Here is a 14,636-nt window from a genome sequence, read left to right on the forward strand (position 1 = left end):
CCATGAACTCTCCTGGTTGCGCTTCCTTCTTACTGCTAGAAGGGGAGAGGCATGTGCCCAATGTGTCACTAGCCCCCCTTCCTTTGTTCTTTCTGTTCCCCCTTTTACTTCCTTCCTCTCGTCTCACCCAGCTTCTGCAGCTAATGGTCTCTGTCAGTGTGTCCTGTTACCTGAGGTGGGAACAGATGTGGCAAGAGCTGGCAGCCAGGGATGGACATGGCCATGACTTTGGATGAGTTGGTTATAAATTTTACTTCTGCTCAGTTTGTATCATCCAGGTCAGCAGATGCTGTTTCATGATGGGGCTCTTCTGTCTCTGCTAAGTTTGGATATAAGAGGTAGATAGAGACTGAGATGTGAGTATCTACTTTAGGCTTGTGGTCTTTTGATACTGCTGGGGTACATGTGCTAGTAGTTAAAGGGGTTGTTGATTTAGGGCAGAGCTTGCATCATATAAGTATGAAGTACTGGCATTTTGAATAGTTTTGGGAAAACAGAATTTATCAATGCAGGTTTGTTGTTGACTCTTTATTTTAGATCTGGGATCTGGCACAGATATTTTTTGCCACATGATGCCCTTCTACAGCTATGACATCCCTCACACTTGTGGACCTGATCCTAAAATATGCTGCCAGTTTGATTTTAAACGACTTCCTGGAGGCAGAATTGGTTGTCCCTGGGGAGTCCCCCCAGAAACAATATATCCTGGAAATGTCCAAAACAGGTATGAAAATATGCATTTCATAAGACAGCGTCTTGAATAAGCAAGCATTAGGTGGTTGTTGCTGAAGGGTTGAATAAATGGACTTCAATAGCCAACATTATTCTCGTTCACGGTATTCATTCAAAACAAATCTAAAGCAACTTAAAAATGCCAGAGCCTTGACGATGCCTGTTATGTGTTATGATTGAATGGAAAATGAACAATAGTAGATCAATATACAATGGATAACCTATAATGAACTGTTATTACCATCTCCTTTGCCCTCATTATAAAAGCCTTCTACCGTGTTTGATCGATTTCATATACTTTTGTTGATAATAAAACTTCTGGTCTCTATTGTATAAATTAGTAAGAAAAGCAGCCAACTGCAAAAACACATTTATTGAAATGGAACACATAAAGAGTATAAGTATTTGTTCCCTTAATAACAATTTCAATAGTAGTGAATGCTGCCCAGCCCTGATGAAGATCTATCTTTGCATCTTTGTGATGTTTTGAATTACAGAAAACTTTAATTAGAAATATTTATACTTAAAGATATTTATATAAAAATCAAAGAAATGAACATATTTAAAGAAAATTTTGCTAATGATGGAATTATTAAATCAAGTTCCCTATTCTTATTTTGGTGTTTTTAAAATTTAATTTCTCCACTTAAAAATTAGTGGCATATATTGCATTAAAATAAAACATTGTGTTATAAACCACTCAACTCTGCTAGAAAAGTAATATATACAGCCTTTATTTTTATTTAAAATTTTTTTTTCTTTATTGATTTTAGAGAGAGGAAGGGAGAGGGAGAGAGAGAGAGAAACATCGATGAAAGAGAACATCAGTTGGCCACCTCCAGCATGCCCCCCACTCAGGATCGGCCCCACAACTGGCGGCCTATTGGTGCCTGGGTTGATGCTCAGCTGCTGAGCCACACTCGTCGGGTGTAATACAGCCTTTAAATAAAGATCTTTGCTTGGTGCTCTATAAGATGTATTTATTTAATTTATTTATTTTTAATCCTCACTTGAGGATATTTTCACATATATCTTCAGACAGAATGGGAGGGGGAGAGAGAGAGGGAGAGACGGAGAGAGAGATACAGAGAGAGAGAGAGAGAGAGAGAGAAAAGAAAGAAAAAGAAACATCGATGTGAGAGAGCCACATTGACTGGTTGCCAACCGCACAACCCCAACCAGTGCCTGGGACAAACCGCAACTGAGGTACATGCCCTTGGCTGGAATCAAACCTGGGTCTCTGGTCCGTGGGCCGACGCTCTAACTGCTGAACCAAACCGGCCAGGGCGAAAATGTATTTTTAAAAAATACATTTTGAATAATGTGTGTGAATAGGGAGATGAGATTGGTTCTCTGCCTTGAGCAAGTCCTTGTGGTCAGAAAGAAATAATTTCATGTGAACTTTCTTTGGCAGTCACAAAAGTATTTTTAGCATGGCAGCTTCCTTTAAGCCATGGATCCTTTCCATCAAAATCTGACTTTCATAGTTGTTTTGAAAAACTATCCAAGATTAAGGATTAACCTTGTTTCATTTTCTTGGTTTCTACAGCAGTGAGAATCATTGAGGAACACTGAACAGCCTGTCTTCAGGGGTTAGACTGGCTAGGCATAAGGAAGTAGTCTTGTATACTGTGTAGAGAGAGGTGGTGGGGCCAGGGCTGGCTTGCCTGTCCACTTGAGAAGCAGCTGTTTGTCCCTGAGTCAGGTATTTACACGAATCCTCTCAGCTCAGGTGGTCAGGGATAGGGAACTGCTTGAAGAGTATAGCCAAATGCTTCTTCAGTTGGAGAGTCCTAGTGTGCCCACAGGTATTTTGAGCCCCCTCTTTATCTTTTTTTGGGTGCTGCTGAGAGTACCTGAGAGGCATTTTCTGTCATCCTTTTGCTGTGTCATCTAGCCCTTCGAGAACACACCTGTGCTCTTTCAGTTCCATTGATTCTGAAAGTGGTTTCCATGCACCTGGGGGCATATAGATGAATGAATATATATAATACCTATGTAGATTTTTTAAAAATTCTTATAAGTTTTGAAATCTTGACCCTGCTGGTTATTTCACATCCAAAAAGCACCTTCCTTTGGACTTTGTCATGAATGGAGATCAAACATAGACATTCTAGCTTAGTGGCACTTGACTTTTAAATACCCTAACAAAAATGAAATTTAATTATAATATATAGGTGATATATTTCGTTCAGCAGGTTCCTCTACTTTGAAAATAAAGAAATACTATTCTTCATCAAGTTCAGTTTTTGGTCTAGTGCCCTGTATTTTACATATGATGATGATTTACATGTCAGATGACATGATGTTTTAGGGAATTTTTTTTTTTTTCTTGGTTCTAGTTAAGTTGACGTTTTAACCTGGTAGAATAAGTGAAGAGCAAATTGCAGCTGCTCATCTTTAAATGTGATGTTGGTCAAATCAATTGTCATTAGTTTACCATATATTTAGTGAGTGTCCACTGTCTGCCAGGTGGTGTAAGCTGGTCCCTTGGCTTCCCTAGCGTTGACACTTTCTGAGTAGAAGCTTGAAAGTTAGGACAGTTGCAAGGTGGAAAATGCACATCATTAATGTTCTTGATTCCTTTCATTTTATGTGTTTTACACATGTACACTTGAGGTAGTAAACCATGGAGTGCATTAAAATGATCACATATCCTTTTTTATGCTGGTTGCCTGAGGGGTCTCGTTGAATGCTCAGTCATATTGTATCATGTATTTGTTTTCTCTCATTTCTTTTGGTCTTACTTATCTTTCTATGTGATTAATCTTGTATGTATTTTTAAATGGAAAGCAATACTAAAATTGTTTTTGATAAACTTGGAATATTAGTACACTACTAGTAAAATTATTCTAATGCTAATCTCAGAAAACTAAGCATTGTTTTATCTGTGAAAGTTACGGTTATATTTTACCAGGTTATTAACATTTTGCTAATAATTTAATCCTTGTAAAGCAATTTTAGAGAATATCCCTATAAAGAGATCATATGAGATTTTCAATTTAGTCAAATGCTTCTTCATAATTTCTGTAAAATGCCTTTTTCCATCATTGATGTTCTTTGAGTTTCTTTGATAAGTTTCTATATTGTGAATTGGCATTTACTTCTGGACAATCCTTGAAGTAAAAATTGAAATACTGGGTAAAAAGCATATTTGTCATTTATCATTAATTTCTTGAGCTTTGGTGTTATAAACATAGAGAACTACTCTAGTTCATCTGCTTGTTCAATTTCATTTTCATAACCCTTTCTCATAGTTTCTATGCTCAGACTTCCCCAAATGCTGCCCAATTCAGCATTTTCCAAAGGGTTTTCTGCAGAAAATGAAATATAAAACATAGCAGCAAGTTGTGTTTAGCTGACCTTTTGAGTAATAGGTTAGAGCCCAAAGAGGTAGAAACCAAAGCAGTTCACTCAAGTCTTAAGCTTTATCTGTTCAGTATTGAGAAGGACAGCATGAAAAATACTCAGATTATTGATGGCAGGTGTTAAGTGAATTGATTTTCATATGACTCAATTATTGGTTTCATTCAAAGTATACTTGTTTTATGTTTAATCAGGTAATTTTAGGTTAAATTAGAGAAAGAGATATTAAGTCAAAGCAAACTTCAGAGTTCATATAGCTGGAAATCTTTGTTATCTTCCTGGACTACATTGCTATATTGAAACACGGGCTATCCGGGATCCAGTCTCTGTGGCTGGCCTTTAGGGAGGGCATTGCTGCCCCCGTAATTATATGCCAGTATAACTATGTGACTTTATTTTTCTAAGGGTAATCCTTTGGAAGACTATAGGTTTTTATATCTGATAAGAACTTATGAATATTTTAGGATAATGAAAATTAGTATGGTAGTTTAAAAAATTTGCTTCATAAATCATACTAACCTAGGATATAGGTAAAATAGACAATTTCTTTCAATATAATACACTCTTTATGAGTTGCCTAATTGTTCCTTTTTTAATACTATTTATATTTTCCCTTCTTTCTTTTGTAGGGCTGAGATGCTTCTAGATCAGTACCGAAAGAAGTCAAAACTTTTCCGCACCACAGTTCTTCTGGCCCCTCTGGGAGATGATTTCCGCTATAGTGAACGCACGGAATGGGATCATCAGTTCAAGAATTATCAGATACTTTTTGATTATATGAATTCTCGACCTCAGTATAATGTTAAGGTAATGAGAAACTATTTAATTATGATACTGTATTTGAAGTTGAGCCTTCATTATTAAAAGAAGCTAAAACACAATAGCCTTAGTTTCTTTGTCCTGCATCCCAGTATTTCTTAGAATATGTAGTTCTTATGTAAAAGTGTAATTCATGAAGAGGAAAATTACCTGATACTCTAGTTCCTGTTCCAAAGTTTTTCCTTTCCTACCACTCCTTGAAGATTAGAGAGCTATTACCTGTATATGGTTGGAAACATGGACCTACTAAATTGTGATGTTCATTTTTCAGTGATGTTATGTTTTTCTACTGGCATGGACAGTTTATTGTTTCTGACAGTTGCATCCTTGTGATTTAGTGGTGTGACTGGCAGATGCAGGTGAACATGTCATGAATTTTGCAAACAAATGTCTTGTGTCCAGAGAATACATTAGCATTTTTCTTCGATGAGAAGACTTCCAAAATTAATCATTTGCCTATAGTTCTTGCTTTATTTTTTCTTGTGGAGAATTAAAAGTGTACCCTAACATTTTGAGAATAATACAACTACACCACCATCGTGCAATCCAGGGCTCAGCTACAGCATTCATCAACTCAAAGTCACTTTCATTTCAGCTGTGCCCTCTGTCATCTCGCCCCTCTCTTTGGGATTATTTTGGAGCAAATTTCAGATGTCATGTAGTTTCATCTGTAACCATTTCAGTATGTATCACTAAATGACAAGGACTCTGTTTAAAAACATAATCATAATGCCATGATCACATCTAAAAAATTAGCAGCAATTCAATAATAGAGTCAAATTTTCCTGATCTCATAAAAACAGTTTTTAACAGAGACTTTGTGTGAGTCAAGATTCAGATTAGAGTCATATAATAGACCCTTTATGAGAAAATTATCCAGTGTGTTTTCAGACAGTAGAATATCTGTGAAAATACTGTTGAAGGGAAGTGATGTTACTGTGTAGAAAATTACAAAGCTGATAATGGACCACATTTTATATAGTGAGAATTCAAGTTTATTAAATAAACTTAAATAATATCAAATAGATAAATAAACTTAAATAAAATACCAAGTTTATTCAAGATACTTACAACTGAATTTCTACCACATTATGAATTTTGAGCATTAGGGCTCTGTTTAAATCATCTCTGTATTATCCTCAAAGATGGAACTCACACACAAACATTTGATTTGAGGAACACGTATGTAATATGGGTATCTTATCTCCAGAGACATCTTCCTGGGGAATGGTTTTGAGGTCCATAAATCTGCTACCTGACTCTGAAAAATTAAATCCTGATTTTAGTATTTTACCTATTTCCTCCTTTGTTTGGACACCAGAGCAATTTTTAAAGTAATTTTTAAGACTGAAATATCACATACCTAGGAGAAATGCACAGAGCATAAATGTGCAGAGAATTTTTTTTGAAGTTTAAAAACCCCCATATACCCACCATCCAGATCAAGAGGTAGAACATTTATAGCATCCCAGAAGAATCTCCCAAGAATTCTCCAAATCATTACCAGCTCCTGTAGAGATAGCCGTATTTTTATTTCTGTCACCATGATTAGTGTTGCCTTTTTAAAAATTTTATCAAAAGGGAATCTTAAACACGTGATATTTTGCATCTGGCTCTTTTGGCCCTATGTTATGTTTGTAAGGTTCATCCATGTTGTTGCATGTAGCAGTAGTTCATTCATTTTTAATGTTGTATAGTACCTCTATGCAGTTGATAAATATGCTACATTATAGCCATTCTGTTGTTAATGGACATTTGGGTTGTTTCTGATTTTCGTCTGTTACAAATAAAACTGCTTTGAACATTTTGTGCATGTTTTAGTATACATGTGTATGAGCTTGTATGGGTATAAAATGGGATGGAATTTTTTGATTAAGTATGCACGTGTTCAACTTTAGTAGATATTGCCAAACAGTATTCCAGAGTAGATAAACTAGTTGTTGCATTGTATGATCATTTCAGTTGCTCTACTTCCTTACTCAGACTTTTTATTGTCAGGATTTATTTTTATTTTTTTCTTTTATGGTAGGTGTGATGGTTTTATTTTGTATTTCTCTGGTAGTTAATGAGGTTGAGCCTCTTTTCATACTTCATTGCCACTTGAGAACCTTCTTTTATGAAGTGCCTATTTAAGTCTTTTGATGATTTTTTTCCCCCATTAAATTGGATTGTCTGCCTATTTCTAACTATTTATTGTTCCTTTATATATTTTGGATTGTGTCTTTTTTCAGATAAAAGTTATGCATATATTATCTCCCCCTATGTTGTTTGTGCTTAATAAGTGCTGTCTGTTGATGAGCAGAAATTCTTAATTTTAATTAAATCTAATATAATAGTGTTTTTTCCTTATGGTTAGTGCTTATGTTTTGTTTAAGAAGGTTTTGTTTACCCCATGGTCATGAAAACACATTTTTGAAGAAGTCCTCTAGAACCTTTATTGTTTTACCTTCAACTTTTAGGTCTGTAGTCCATTTGGAATTGATTGTTATGAATTGTGTGAGGATAGGGATCAAGATACACATTTGCCCACATGGCTATCCAGCATTATTCATGGAAGAAACTATAGTTTGCCTACTGCACTGCCGCATTATCTTTGTCATTAATGATGAGTCAGACTATATTTGTATGGATCTGTGTCTAAACTCTCCATTCGATTTTGTCAATTTGACTAATCTCATACTGTCTAATTACTACAGCTGTATAATAGATCTTATTATCTGGTAGGAGAAGTCTTTAATTTTGTTCTGCTCCTCAAGATTGCATTGATAATCCTTAGTTCTTTGTAGTTTTATGTAGGCTTAGGATCAACTTTTAAATGTCTATAAAAAATTGAGACTTTGATTAGAATTGCATTCAGTCTGGATTAATTTGAGAATAATCAACTCTTTTTTTCAAATATTAGGCCATTTATTCTATGAATGTGGTATATTTCATGTATAAAAAAAAAATTGACTTTTGAGTTTTAACCTTGTATCCAGTAACCTTGATGCATTTCCTTTCTTTCCAGAATTTTTGTCCCCCAAATCTTGGCTACTCTGACTGCCCTTCAGTATCTTTGAACAAAATCTTTTTTCTCTGTATAGTTTATCTAGCTATATCTGTTCTAGGTTGTATATTTAAAGTTACTTTGTCTAAACTGAAAACTTACATTTACTATTATTTTTGTGTGGTATTTTTTTTCTTTCTATATTCCATCTTTTATTGTTGAAAAAAAATAATGGATGAAAGATAATTCTAAAGTTATTAATGCAAGAACATTGTCAGGGAAAAGCGACTCTGAAAGTGAAGATGAAGGAAGGAGCTTTTGTGGTCACCCAAAACTCATCTAAAGTAAAAGAAAACAAAGTTTTATCTAGGGTAGTAAAATTATAATCTTCCATATATACAGCTATTTCAGAAACTAGAAAAAGTAAACTCATTGTTATACCGATGTCCTCATGTTGTCCAAAGGATGTCCAAAATGTCAGAGACCCAAAATGTGCCTTGCCCTAAATAATCTCTTACTTAAACAAGGGCAACATGAATCTTCAGGTAATCACTAATTTCCATTTTTGAGCTTGAACAACATCAATGGAAAAAGCCAGGCTTAAAAAATTCTTTTTTTTATCCTCACCTGAGGACATTTTTGTATTTATCTTCAGATAGAACGGGAAGGAGAGAGGGAGGAAGAGAGAGAGAGAAACATCGAAGTGAGAGAGACACATTGAATAGTTGCCACCCACATGACCCCAAATAGGGCTGGGGACAAACTGCAGCTGAGGTATGTGCCCTTAGCGGGAACCGAACCCATGTCTCTCTGGTCTGTGGGTTGACGCTCTATCCGCTGAGCCAAACCGGCCAGGTCTAAAAAATTCTTATTTCTAATGGGAAAGGAAATGTCTAAGAAATCACTCCCATTACTAGAGATCTTCAGAAATGTATTGAGCTGTTAAATACTCAGTTTTCCTTCACGAACTGTTTTAAAAGCCCTATGTAAGATATGTGAAGTCATCCTTAGAAGTGACTGTATACTCAGGGAAATTAGAAGCATGCTGCAGTCAGAATAGATGAGGGAAGCTTTGGGAAGGGAACAAAAGCAGCTCAGCAGGAAGTAGACACTTGAAAACAGCAATTGAGAATTTACAGACATAGGTTAAGGCTTTTAAGAGGCTCTTCCAAGGTAGGTGTGCTGTTAGTCCTTCATTAAGCTGTGGAAATGCTTTGCACTGAAGAAGCAATTTCCCCAGTTAGGCAAATATAACACCCCCCCCCCACCACCACCACCACCACGAAGTCAGTTAGATAGGCAGTTTTTCATATGTAAATATTTAGGAGCAACTAACTGGTCTTTTATTGAGCACTTTTGATAGCACTGTTTTCTTACATCTAGGACCAACTGCAGAGATATCAACTCAGCCCTAGAGTATTGAGGAGAATTAGGGGAAAGGTCTTGGGCAATAGCATAAGAGGGTCAAGAAATGAGAAAGAAAGAATAATGGGGCAGGGAGTACCGGAGCTGGAGAATGGCTTGCAGGAACACTTTTCGAGAGAACAGGCAATCATGAGAGCAGAGAGAAAAGGCTGGCCGTTCTGAGCTGGTTGGCCAAGGAAAAGCCATTTAGTATACAGTGCACATCACTGTGTTGCAGGACAACACTGGAAACCCGAGAGCAATTGGACCGCTCACCGTCAGACCCTACACCCTTGGTAGCTTCTAAGATCAACCTAGATATCTGAAAAAGGATAGGAGTGAGTTCAGAGGATTTCTTTCCCAAGCCACAATAATTAGTAATTATTATTTTCTTTTAATGAAAGGAAAAACAGGAGCAATTGAATAGCTAATTAATTGACATTGTACTAGCCAGGAGAGCCAATTTGCCATTGATCATCACTTATTTAAAAATTTATGTAATTTTTATAATTTTTTCTATGTGGTGCCCTGATATAGGAATTAAGATTAAGGTTAATTGTTGCTTTTAATGATAAACTATTTGAATTTTTTGGTTATATTTTTTAGATGTCCCAAATATTGACTTTATTTGAGCTACCAAGAGACTTTATAGAAAAAATTATTTTAAATATTTTCTTTTGAAACTTTTCTAGCATAGATAGAGGATTATATTTCAGCTCTTTAAGACCTGGCCAGTTTGGCTCAGCAGTTAGAGCGTCAGCCTGTGGTCCAGAGAGACCTGGGTTCGGTTCCCGCTAAGGGCACGTACCTCGGTTGCAGTCTGTCCCCGGCCCTGGTTGGGTCGTGCGGGTGGCAGCCACTCGGTGTGTGCCTTTCACATCGATGTTTCTCTCTCTCGTTCTCTCTCTCTCTCTCTCCCTCCCACTCTATCTGAACAAAATATGGAAAAGTGTCCTCGGGTGAGGATAAAAAAAAAGACTGAATTAAGTTTGTGAGAAAGCCCAATAAGCCACTTACATATACTTTGCTCTGAAAATTACAAAGTAGGAAGTATTTTTATCCTGACTAATAAAAGTTAATTGAAATATTTTTTAGAAGGTATAGTCAGTTGTCACTGTTAACTCTGGTAGCATGCCATGGTTTCCTTAAATTTAAAACTGAAAGGGATTTTTTTTATCTAGTAGAAATCCCTTATTATTTAGATGAGCAGAGTACGACTTACAAATATTTAGATCATTGAATATTTTGCTGCTATATTCTTCCCTGATACCATCTATACCTATTGGGTCTGAAGTTAATGCTGTATTTCCTGTATTTGTGACCCTCATTTCTTGTATGGATACACACACACACACACACACACACGAACACAACCACACACACTTATCTTCCACTTCCTTAATGCAATTGAAGGAAGAAATAATACTTAAAATATTACCCAAAATTATTTAATTCTCTGAACATTTTCTGATAGGTACTATAATTATCCCCATTATAGATGAGGAAACTAACGCACAGATTAACTTGCTCAAGACACTGTATTTGGTGAATCCAAGAAAAAAGTGGATAATAGAGTTGAAAATTGTTTTTCTTAAATGTAAATATAAGGATTTAGAAATAATCCTTTGTTTTGCTTTTACAAAATTTATTGTATCACAGTACATTTATAATAACTTACTCGTCTTACTAATGTCATTGTTGTGTTTCCGGTTGAAAATTTGCATTCACAATGGAGAAATAATAGCTAAAACTTACACCATTATTTGCCAGTCATTTTTCTAAGCATTTTCCTTAGAACTCCATTAGCTGTAACACAGAGAGACACAGAGACAGTATGTAGTGTGCTCAAAGCCACATGTTAAGTGTTATTAGAGACAGAATTCAAACCCATGCCCTCTGGATCCAGGTTCTTTGTTGCTCTTAACCACTATGCTAGTATGCTACTCACTGTTTTGAACTACTTTTAATTATTTTTCTGCCACACAGAATCAAAATGGCTTTTAATATCTCTCTGTGTTTATAAAGTAAGAAACAACAAAATTAACATCTTTTGATGAAAAGGAACACATTCCCTGTTGAATTCTCTGTTCATTTCTAAAACACACAGTGTTTTAATATTTGTTTACAAGGTCTGGTATCATGTTTCTCTTTTCTTCTGATTTGTAGAAGAGTTATTGTAAAAATGGATTTATGCGCTGGAAATTTGAATCATTTGTCAGGAAGACCTATTCGTTCGAGCTGTCAACTTGGCACTCTGTGCTTGACTTCCCTGTTCAGTGTTGTGTTACCTGCTGATAGAGAACGTCCATTTAAAAAGTCTTGTTGAAGTTTCTCCCTTTTCCCTTTTGGAACTCAAACTTTGGGGAAAGGGAGGTTGGGGGAGGGTATGTGCATGTGCCATGTGCAAGTACTTAATGACTACCAAAACGTATTATTTCAACTTCCGGAACATTTTGCTCAAAATATGTCTTTTATTTTTTATGTTTTCCCCGTCTTTCTTTCATCTCTGAATTATTCCGTTCCCTGATCATTGAACATTTTGAAATTCTACAGGTATGTAAGTGGTTTTCAGATCCACAAATTTGTAGATCTAGATAGCTCTTCTTCTAACTTCTTAGGCGTACAAGTTTTCTCTTAGTTTAATTTGGGATTTGATGCAAGTAAAAGAATCATGAGTATTTCCCCTCTAAGTTTGAGTTTTGTAAAAACTGAACTACATATTCATCTTCACTTGGAAGCTTATCTTAAATATTTATAAGTAACTTTTCATTTTAGTGCAAAAGTAATTTTAAGGTAACTATGAATAATTGAAGTAATTTTTTTTTTTTTAACTAGATACAGTTTGGGACTTTATCAGATTATTTTGATGCCCTGGATAAAGAAGCTAGTAGAACGAATAGCCACTCATCACCGTTCCCTGTTGTAAGTGGAGATTTTTTCACTTATGCCGACCGGGACGATCATTACTGGAGTGGCTACTTTACATCCAGACCTTTTTACAAGCGAATGGATAGAATATTGGAATCCCATTTAAGGTACATTTAACTTAGCTACATTTAGTTATTTGCTTCTTTTATGTTATCATAGTTTTTTTGTAGAGTTTTGTGTAATATAAAACATCTATAGAGGGTCAGGATATGTTTAATGTAATTGTGAAATTTTAATGAAATCAGAGATATGTCTCCAAAGCATACTCAATTTATTACATGGGCTTTTGTTCTGGAAGGAAAAGCAGTTTATGTAATTAGTTTTTCTGGGAGTTGTATTCTGTGTTTTATATTTTTCTAATTAATTACCTGTGTTATTGGCACACCATGGTAATATTCAGTGACATTATCATGTGTGTCTACAGGTCAGTAATCTGGCTAAATTACTGGAAACAGAGGCTTGGGTCAAAAGGAGCAAATAGGGCCTCTCAGTAGCCAAAATGTGGGGCTCAAAATACATATTGTAAAACGAATGTAATTGTTGGCGGGAGAAATTTTAGAGGCTTCATCTCAGATCTTACGTTATTTGAAACACATTTCTATAGGTATAATTTTCTGCTTACAAGAACAAAACTTGTAAGAGATGAGAACTGATGGAGGCAGAGTGAAAAAAATAAACTGACGTGGAGAAGACAAACGTCAGTAGAAAACATGCAAACACTCTATACTAGCATGTCCAGTAGAACTTTCAGTCACTGTCCAATAGACATTCTGCAATGATGGAACTATTCTGTTTCTGCACTGTTTAGTGTGATAGCCACTAGCCACATGTAACTAGTGAGCACTTGAAATGTAACCAGTGTGACTGAGGAACTGAACTCTTAATTTTATTTAATTTTAATTAATTCAAATGTAAATAGCCATATGTAGCTTGTGGCTATCACAGTGGAGGACACAGTTTTAAATAACTGAGTCTCATTTTTGTTAAAGATAAATCACCCCAGGGATTTGTATGTGTGCGCAGCCCAGGAGAGTAATTAATTTTCATGATGAATTCATTTTCAGTTCAGATCCAATCATGAATTCATGGTGATTAATTTTCATGACGAATCTCAGTATTAAAAATAAAATTCTATATCATACCTACGCTCTTCTATATATTAGTGAAACAGTATGTTTTGGAAAGTGTTTTTATAAAAAAACATGAATTTTTTAAAGAGTTGTACTTGGGTATAATAGTGTGTGTTTTTATTATTTTACTGTTGTGCTACTGTTATTATTATTATAAAAGCCTAACTTTTTTTGGACTGTGTTTTCGGATATTCTCAAATGTGTCAGATGAATACATTATTATTGTATTTGTAATAAAAGAGTATATGTTAATAGAGATTTATGCATTTTACTGAATAGAATGTTAGTTATCTGTTATGTTGTTCTGAACCAGCTGTGATAAAAACAGCCAGTAATAAATGATGTTAGGATCCTTTTGGACCACTGGGTGATTCTTAATTGTCAAGTGTTTTTTCATGGCAAAGAGTTATGATTGTTGATTCCATCTTAACTTTATTGAATATATTTAGGTGAAGTAGTTACTACAGGTAATATAGTTTGAAAATTCTGCTGCTTTAAAATAAATAGCAAAAAATATAATTGTGAATTTCACAATGTAATGACTGTATTTGAAAATAAATTTTTGTCTGATAATAGTGATATTTTATCTTAATGTTCATTTGTAAAAAAAAAATGGATAACAGAAACATATAAAAATAAGTATTGTTAAAGTCCACTTTCTTTCATATATATTCTATTCAAAACCAGGTAATATTTGCTGAGGATATGTATGAACATCTATACACAATTTCTTTATTAATTTAAATTTAATGATTTTTATGCTATAAATTTCAGAAGGATTAGAATTTAAAAGTGGAGATTATTTAGTATATTTTCATTATTTCAGCAATTTAAAGGAATTTTTTTAAAAAGCGCTGCACATCTCTTCTTTTTCATATCTTAATATATTTGAAAGCTACCTTGATTTTCTCTGAATTGTTCTTAACATGTTTTGTGTAAAGAGCCTTCTTATATTTTTTATTCCATCAAGCCATGGCATTTTTAAAGAACATCTTAACATATCTTGAATCATGTCCTCTGATGAAGAAAAATAAAAGGTGAAAATTATAAACCCCCAAATTTTTGCTCAAAAGCTATTTATTTATTTATTTTTTTATATATTTTTTTGATAGAGTGGGAGGGAGGGAGAGAGATACAGAAACAGAGAGAAACATCAGTGTGATAGAGCCACATCAACTGGTTGCCTCCCGCACAACCAGGGGACGAACTGCAACCAAGGTGTGTGCCCTTAACCCTAATGGAACCTGCGACTCATTGGTCTGTGGGCCAAC

General features: G+C 35.0%; 1 protein-coding gene across 8 annotated transcripts in view; it reads left to right on the top strand.

Moving 5' to 3' along the window:
* MAN2A1 (mannosidase alpha class 2A member 1) overlaps positions 1 to 14,636 on the top strand; it is a 174,528-nt gene that overhangs the window by 73,974 nt on the left and 85,918 nt on the right. For all 8 annotated transcript variants that reach the window (XM_036280855.1, XM_036280853.1, XM_036280854.1 and 5 more), the window contains 3 exons: positions 538 to 724; positions 4,728 to 4,905; positions 12,143 to 12,342. In XM_036280855.1, coding sequence (XP_036136748.1) covers positions 538 to 724; positions 4,728 to 4,905; positions 12,143 to 12,342 — 565 coding nt within the window. The remainder of the gene's footprint in view (positions 1 to 537; positions 725 to 4,727; positions 4,906 to 12,142; positions 12,343 to 14,636) is intronic.

This window comes from Molossus molossus, unplaced genomic scaffold, assembly GCF_014108415.1.
Source record: "Molossus molossus isolate mMolMol1 unplaced genomic scaffold, mMolMol1.p scaffold_m16_p_3, whole genome shotgun sequence".
Classification (NCBI taxonomy): Eukaryota; Metazoa; Chordata; class Mammalia; order Chiroptera; family Molossidae; genus Molossus; species Molossus molossus.